Source organism: Macadamia integrifolia, chromosome 2 (genome assembly GCF_013358625.1).
Source record: "Macadamia integrifolia cultivar HAES 741 chromosome 2, SCU_Mint_v3, whole genome shotgun sequence".
Lineage (NCBI taxonomy): Eukaryota > Viridiplantae > Streptophyta > Magnoliopsida > Proteales > Proteaceae > Macadamia > Macadamia integrifolia.
Window position 1 is genome coordinate 27,134,766 of NC_056558.1, and position 9,182 is coordinate 27,143,947.

Sequence of the window (9,182 nt, forward strand, 5' to 3'; positions counted from 1 at the left end):
TCGAACCAACCGAGAAATTAGACCGGGTTTAGAAAGTAAGTTATCACACACCTGCATTTTACAAAGCATAATAATAATCAGGTACTCAGGTGGGTTAGGGCAGGTTGGATTTTCTATGCCTCAACCCAGGCCCGGCCCAACCCCACATAGGGTTAGGTTGGGTTGGGCTAGGTTGGATCTCATAGTCAAGTTAAACAGGGTTTCGGATCAAGGCAGGTTAGGGCAGGTTCGGATCGTCAGCGCTAAACTTACACCCCTAATAACAATAATTCTCTGGTTTTACGTAAAAATGTCGTCCATCAACAACTCCAGCCTTACCTTCTTCTCTGATTGCCTGTCGGAGAGGTCGAAGGTGAATTGCAGCGGTGGTTCCCCACTCTTTTGATTTGGAAAGTTTGAGTTGAAGAAAAAACTTTTAGAATCCTCTATTTCTCGATCAACGGCTTCTGTTTTATTTTTTAATTGTCATAACTTCCAGAAGAGGATTGAAGGAGCCGGATAATTCCACATGAATTGCTCTCCTTGTCAGTCAAAGCCTTCACAAATAGCTTGAAGAATAGGAATTCTGAGATACATGCCCTTTTTTGCACTGCAATACACCAGAAGGGTAGAGAGAGAGAGAGAGAGAACTAACCTGGCAGAGAATTTATTAATACCTGAACCACTCAATTACATCATTTCCATCCAAACTTGCATGAGTCGATTGCAAAGTAATGCAACGAACAAAAATCCATTTTCAAAGTATTGATAGGAGCATATTGGATGCGGAAGGTCTATTCTTCAGCAACAATACCAACCCCACCTTTCTCTAGCATGTCAAAAAATGCTCTTGATCTCCTCTGCTCATTCCAGTGATGCATTTTCCATAGCCCTCCCGCAAGCAACCCAAGGGTAGACCCTAAGATAATCTCCTTTACCAAATTTAGTCCTTTCAAAGTGATGTGAGCAACCTTGTGGCCAGCCATTCACTTGAGCAGTTGAAAATATTCCCTGCGACTTCAAGTAAATTGGAACATTTCGCGAGCGAACTTAATGATTTACAGTAAATAGGAACATTAAGCGAGAGTTGAAAATGATAACGTTATTTTTCTATGCCATTTTTCTTTCTTTCCTTGTGAAGGTTGATAATTGTTAGAGCAAACATCAAGAAATATGATAAATAAACCAAGACAGATGGCACAACACAGAGATTTAATGAGGTTCACATACCAATGCAGTGTGCTATATCCTCGGGCAAAGAAGAAGAAGTTTCACTATGTAGAAGAGAGATTAAACCCAAGCAGCGGTGAGAAAACTCGCCCTGAAACTCTAGCTCGAAAAACCCCTAAAAATACAATGACTTTCTCAACAAGACAACAGTACATTATATACTCCAAGTTGAAGGTTGACCCATCGGATCATGGTCTATCTGATCAACCATACCACGGGGGCTACGCCCCCGCACCCCATACGTGATTAGTGATGGGCTTCGGCCCAACCCCTCTGCTTCCATCACAGATCTCAGAAAACTTCTAATTCGGGTCGCCACCAAAATATATCGGAATGGGTCAATCTTCAAAACGGGTCAAGAATTCGAGACAAACTTAACAATAATCATTCTGAAGTTAGAATTGACAACGTTATTATTTTAGCAAAGATCGTACTTTGGACAAATCGCTCTCTTGAAAATCCATCATCGTCAACCAATCGCTGGAAAGAGAGAATCCCCAAATTTGTAGATTAGCTGCAAACAGAAGGAGGTGTCTCAATACCCAGTATGCATACATGTCATTGTTCGTCGTTCGCCTTTTGTTGCCCACCAAGGAAGAGGAATACTTTGATAAGTGACGACAACGGTGAGGTGCTTGCTGGCGAATGCCACGACGAAGGTCGAAGGTCTTGGCAGCACCATAGCTTCGATCGTCGTTCGCCAAGGAAGATGTATATCAAGGTAAAGGGTGAAAGAATAAAAACACAATAATGAGGGTAATATGGGTATTACTGAAATATTGCTTGAATTAAACCGTAAAAAGTTAACGGGGTGAGTGTTCTTGTAAAATTTAACACACTACAAGGGAATTGGATGTAATTTCTAAAACACAAGGGAAGGGGATGTAATAAGAGCAGAGTTAATAAGAGCAGAGTACAGGGGAGGGGGATGTAAATTCCTCTTTTTATTTTTCAGCTCTAAAGAGGAAAGAATCTCTATGGGAAAACATGCTTGGATGTTTCAGATGTGAAATCCATGACGACTGACAAAGAAAAAAAAAATGTGGAGGACCTATTCAATGTCCAACCTATGATCATCTCAAAAGTTCAGTGGATAATTAAAGATGAAATGGGTTTATGTTATGAGAACATATATGGTGCTGAGAAATAGAAGAGATCGTTAACAACAGTAATTGCACTGGACGCCTGACCGTCAATGATCGATCGCAGGAAAACAACAACAATACATGTCTCACCATCAACGATCGATCGAATAGGTCTTCTTCTCTTTTATATTTCATCTCTAAAGGGGGAAAGAAGATCGAGGGATCTGTTAACGTAGGATTGGGTTTGGGTAAGAACAGGAATAGGGTCGTGCTTTTTCTCTACCATCCTCTCTCCTCATCCTCACCGTCCATGTGGCATGAGACAGATGTCATGTTCTGAAGGTAGAACTGCACCTAACTGCACAAATTAAGAATTGTAGAGGATCTAGATCCCATTGTATTGCTGCATCAAATGTAGAAAAGGCAGTGGTAAAATTGGAATAAGATTTGTAGGTTATTTTTTTTTTTTCTATTTTCTTTTCAGTTTGGGAAGAAAAGCACACTGATGTAAGGGGAAAATAATCCTCTGTTTTTCTCATCCCTATTTTTCCTTCTTTTGCTACCTGCAGAACGCGACACATGGACAACTTTAAGACCAACGCACCGGATGTAATAATCCTCACCCAATCTTGACCGTTGATCTCCTTGTTGTCCACGTGTTGCATTCTGCAAGTAGCAAAACAAGGAAAAACATGGATGAGAAAAACAAAGGATTTTGATCCGATGTAAGGGGTCACGTTGCCTTTTAGGGGACCCTCTCCCAGTAGAGTTTTGACCTGAATCATAGAACAATTGCAATTTTATAGGCAAAATTGGAATGTTATTTGATGTGGACGTAAGTGGTCATCCAAGAAAGAAAAAAAAAAAAAAAAAAAAAGGTCTAGGTTTTGAATGACATAGAGTCATCACCTAACTTAGGGTATATGACCAACACAAATAAAACTATATATTGACTATATCTGAATAGGTCTGAAAAAAAAGATTAAGCTTGTGTCCGTGCAAACTAAGGAATGTATTAGGTGAATCGTTTCACCCAATTAAGTCGAACTTCCATTCGCTTGGTGTTCCATATAAATCACAATGTGCCAAGCCATGCATATGTACCACGATAAACTTAAAAAGAAAAACAACAACAACACTGTGAAAACAACAATACATCATGACATGATTAACCCCAAGAAAACAAAACAAGGAATAAAAAAAATATATCAAAAAGATATTCGAAAATTCATATGCAAAGGAAAGAACTAATTTTCTATAATGCATGCATAAATGGAATAATAAAAATAAAAGTGAAATGAAATTGTGGATCATTAGAGCAATATTAAACACTGTGAAAAACTAACCACATCGTTAATACTAGACTAAAAGGCTCGAGAAAAACTTATAAAATAAACCCTAGCGTGAAGATCATAAAATCTGAAAAACAGTAAGCAAATTAATAAAATTAAAATTGTAAAAGTAAAAGACATCGGATAAATTTAAAAGAAAAAAAAAAATTAAGAATAAAAGGTGATGAGGCATATTAAGTAACCATGTAAAAATACCCATGAAAAACGTATACCAAACCCAAAAACATCTTAGCTTGTTGCTACTGCCCTACTCACTGCTCTACTGAGAATAACAACGATGTGGGTTATCCAAGCATTGGAAGCCACTGACTCAAGAATCCAAGTCTAGGTCAAAATACTGTCTAACATGCACATTAAAAGTCTATTTTCGATTATGATTTATTTAGAAACTCATTACAGGTTATTGCTGTTGTAACTTGGCAGTGACCGAGTCCCAATCCTATTTTCCAATATTGACGTCAATGCTGATTTGGCAAACCTGTAAATTTGTACCTGTTCGTGCAAAATCGAGCAAGTCTCTACACATTGGACTCAACTCCCTTTTTTGTAGGAAACTTGAAACTTCAAGTATGCTGCAAGCAAGAGCCCTCACACCTTTCATCTCGTCTTCCTGAGCATTAATGCACAAAGCAAATCTCACTCTCTTTTCTCTTCTTTTCTCTCTCTTATCCTGGTTTGAAATCAATGCATCATCAAAATAGACCAATCACAAACCAACCTTAATGGAGTGAATGCAACCTCCAAAAATGACCCAACCACATTCAATGGCTCACACACATAAGGGAAACTACTCTCTCTTGAAAACCGCGGGTATCATCCTCTCAAAACTCACATTTCAACCTTCCATTTCAGATAGGGCACGGAATTCTAAGAATTTTGTAATTTGAATGGACCAATTTGGCCTTGTGGTTGAAAAGTTATGACACTTACAATTTGGACCAACTGGAACCTAGAGAATGAAATCTTTCCAGGATAGCAAACAGTATGCTGGCGGCATAAGGAACAATGGCTTCAATCTCAACCGTAGGATCTGACTTCAAAAAGGGACCCAAAATCTTATCCATAGGATCTGCATAACGGTCAGATGATCTAAACCTTTGGATCAACATCAGTTGCTGACTTAAGCTGACGCAATTGTCATCGGGTGACCTCACGAACAGAACCGCTGTTAGCATTTGATTAGTTGGCGCAGTGCATGATGCAGAGCGTCGTCAGATTACTCGTTGAAAGCAGGGGATAAACATGGACCCTGGATTGGCTTCTTAAGATATCAAACAAATAACTACTCGTCGATTAGAATCTTCAGCGCCTGCACATGCGCGCGCCGAGCACACGAGTTGAATCTGATTGTGTACATCGTGCTAGTAGTGGACTTGATGCACCTGAAGAAACATAGGCCTCGCGAAAGCATCATTAGCGCTAATGTTAGAGCAAAATAACGTCATCCCTTGGATTTGGTTCAAGGCTACATGGCCTTTCTAGATCCTTAGATCTGGTATCTCCTCAACTCCCCTTAATTACTTAGTGGCCCCTCCGAACTCAAATATGTGTGCTAAAATTCCCCTTAGACATATTCTTCAGAAACTGCACAAAGACCCCTCAAACATAAAGTTGTGTGCTGAAAACCCCAACCAACAACGAGAGCTATTCCAATTTTAGATTTTGGAATTTTTGTATAGGTTTCATGGAAATGGCCATAACTCCTTCATACGACTTTGGAATGAGTCGAAACGAAAATTGTATGGACCAATACTCGAGTACAATTTTTTAGAAGACCCAATCGTCAGATTCAGCCATGCAAAAGATCAAATTGCCCCTGAACCTTGCATACGCTATAACTTCTTCATCTGATATTATAACGGGATGAAACCAGGTGCATTGGAAATAATAAATTATGCTCGTATTGTTACATGTAGGATCTGCTTTCCAAAAAAATCATTTTCATGTAAAAAATGCCTTCGAAATGTAAATATGTAAAATTTACCAGTTTTGGTCCAAAAATCCGCACCACCACCTACCATGGATAACCAACTCACTTCAGACACCACTGCCAACTGGGGGCACACTCTCGGACAAAATTCATTTCCCTTATTTTAGATTGCAATGAAAGAAGTCCTAGCATATGTTTAAAGTTTTGTAAGTAAAGTAAATGTATATAGTCGAAAATAATGAACAAAACATATGGGGAAAAATTGGAAAAAAAAAATGATTCAATATCTTCTAGCGGTAACAGGCAACCGCTCCTAATAGATAATAGAAAAAAAGCAGTAGAAATTGCCTCTAATAGTGATGGGTGGAATCATTAGCAGTGGTTGAGAACCGCTTCCAGATAAGAAGATTTAGATACACTTCAGAAATGCTAGTAAAAACCATCTCTAAAAGACCTTACACGGGTGTTTGATTGAAACACCTCTACTGATTTGTTGCATGACACACGAAAGAGTTTACGTAGCGTTAGTAGAAACCACCCTATTTATGATAGAGGCAATTTTTTAAGCTTTAGAGGTGTTTCACTTGTTGGAATTTAAGTTTCAAACTATAGTTAAAATAATTATTTTAAAGTGGACTTTTTGAATTTAGTTTTTTTTCATTCAAGTGTCTTTTTTATTTTATCTTTAGCACTTCTGGAGTCATGATGAACTAAGACATCTCATAATGTTTAGTCTCATATTGGGTTAGGAGGGAAGAAAACTAGGACATATTTATGGGATTGTTTCTTAAGGGTATAAGCCCTTTAGAGAGGAGCTCTCCCTTTCAAGCCGAGCCGAGCCGAGCCAAGACAAGCCAAGCAGGGCCAAGCCAGATATGGGTGTGGGTAAAGGTGTGGGTGTGTCCAAGAACCTATTTTTTACATGTTGAATTTCAAATTCAAAATTATAATGTACATATATACTTATTTGTACATGCACATGTATGTATCAGTAGATGAATACATTGTCCATGCATAGTCACATATGTTATGTTTTATACTTTTGTCCTTGATTTTATTGAATTTATGAGTATTACCTTTAAAGATGTTTGTATTTCTCTTGAATTGAATCACCCTCAATAGAGGATATAAATACAGTTCATTTCGGAACCCTAGTTGACTATGTGTGATATAGAAAGACAATATTACAATGAGTATAATAGGAAGAGGAATATATGTTTCCATAGAGATGGTATTCCGGCATATATAGAGTTTCCATGTGAAGGAGATTCTATTTATGCTGTTGCCACATATGGAGATACTATATTCGTCATTACACCCCCTCAAGTTGATGGTCAGCTGGACAGAGCTTCAAATTGTGTCGCATGAATTGGAAATGAGATGTTGGTTGGGCCTTGGTAAGAGCATCAGCGAGCTGATCGTTGGTGGAGATAAATTGAACGGTTAGCTACTTCTGTGCAATCCGATGGCGCACAAAGTGAAAATCGATTTCCACGTGCTTGGTCCGGGTATGGAAGACAGGTAGGTTGCCCCAACATTGTTGCACCATAATATGGGGGCACCCCGAAGAGGTATGTCGAGCTCATGAAAGAGAGATTCCAGCCAAATGAGTTCCACCGCTGCATCAGCCAGAGCTTTATAATCAGAATTTGTGGAAGATTGAGCAGCAGTCTTCTACTTACAAGTACACCAAGAGACGAGATTGTTGCCAAAGTAGATGGCATAGCCACCTGTAGATTTACGATCATCGCCATTACCAGCCCAGTTAGCATCAGAGAAGGCTTGAAGTGTAGAAGATGATGCAGATCTGGTAAACAAAAGACCATAAGTCCGAGTTTGCTTCAAATATCGAAGTATGTGCTTCGCAAGGCTCCAAAGTTCTTTGGTTGAAGCATACATGAATTGACAAACCTAATTGACAGGGAAAGCTACATCTAGTCTGGTAAGAAGCCAAACTGAAGGAGAAAGGTGGATAGCCAATGAAACCACACCCAGTGTGCCTATTTAAGACCATATGAGGATTTGTAGAGGCGACACATGATTAGGATGTGATTTATTTGTAAACCCAGGGGGCTGAGTCATGTAGACCTCCTCATGAAGCACACCATGCAAGAAGGCATTGTGGACATCAAGCTGACAAATGAGCCAGCCATGAGGAACAACCAAGGATATGATTGTACGGACAGTGGTTGGTTTAACCATAGTGCTAAAAGTCTCTGTATAGTCCACACCATGTTGTTGATGGAATCCCTTAGCAACCAAGTGAGCTTTGTATCGGTCAAGGGTACCATCAGCCTTCCATTTGATACAGTAAACCCATTTGCACATAACCAAATTCTAAGATGAAGAAGGAGGAGCCAAAGTCCACGTCCCATTGCGGACCAGGTCGTTGAACTCCTCACTCATTGCAGCGCGCCACTCTACTGATTTATTTGCCTGGGAGAAGCAGGTAGGTTCAGGGGAGAGGGAAGGTTTGGTCTCAGTGGATAGGGCTTGGGGTGGTTTGGTGCATGGTCTTAGGGTCATGGCATGCCTAGTGGCTGCAGCCGGTGGGGTTGGGGAATGAGGTGGGGATGGTGGGGTAGCAACCATAGGCGTTGTGGAGGGAGAGGGAGCGGTGTGAGCATATAGGTCAAGAAGAGGCCGTGTACGACATGGTGGGGAGTTAGAGGGTGGTGTGGTTGGTTGAGGGGATGTGGAGGGGGTTGGAGTGAACATGAGTTGGGAGTCACTAGGTGGAGACGATGGAAGATGGGTGAGGGGAAGGGGAGGCACTGAGTGTAGAGGGTAGGTGGGTGGCAATGGCAAGGGGGTGATGCAAGTTGGGACAGCAGCCCATGGAGTATAGGTAGGAGGCCTAGAGGAAGGCACAAGACCAAGGAGAGATGGAGTGGAGAAGGGGAAGGTTGATTCATCAAAGCGGACATTCCGCGCAATGTAAAACTTGTTGGAACTATGATCAAGACACCGATAACTATGATGTGTTGGGCTGTAGCCAAGGAAGACACAGGGAGCAGAGCAGAAAGCCATCTTGTGGTGATCATATGGATGAAGGTAGGGATAGCAGAGACAGCCAAAGGTACGAAGGAAAGAGTAGTCAGGGGTGTGGTTGTGAACAAGCTGAAATGGAGAGACATTATTAGAGACTTGAGAGGGCATCTAATTGATAAGGTAAACGGCTGTTTCGAAAGCGAAGTGCTAGTATTGCATGAGAACCAAACTATGTGCTAGAAGGGAGAGACCCGTCTAGGTTATATGGTGATGATGACACTCAAATGACCCTGTTGGGCATGAGTGTGGGGATAAGATAGTCAGTGAGAGATGCCGACATTGGAGAAGAAGGAGGGGAGACAGCGATACTCACCTCCCCAGTCGGTTTGAATTTTTTTAATATGCCGTGAAATTTGCCTTTCAACAAGTAATTTAATTTATGCACTAAAGGATAAAACCAAATAAAATCATCCACAAAAATTATAAAAAATCGATGTCTAGAGATGGATGGTACATGGGATGGACCCCAAACATCACTAAATATAAGATCCAATGGAAATAAACTACCATGATTAGATAATGGAAGATGAAGATGACAAGCTTTGCCTAGTTGGC

At 40.4% G+C, this 9,182-nt stretch overlaps 1 protein-coding gene across 1 annotated transcript; it reads right to left on the minus strand.

Moving 5' to 3' along the window:
- Window positions 1–773: 773 nt before the first annotated feature.
- Window positions 774–965, minus strand: LOC122092789 (cytochrome c oxidase subunit 5C-2-like). Its single transcript, XM_042663087.1, has one exon. It carries the CDS (start codon window positions 963–965, stop codon window positions 774–776), a length of 192 nt encoding a protein of 63 aa, XP_042519021.1.
- Window positions 966–9,182: the final 8,217 nt, after the last annotated feature.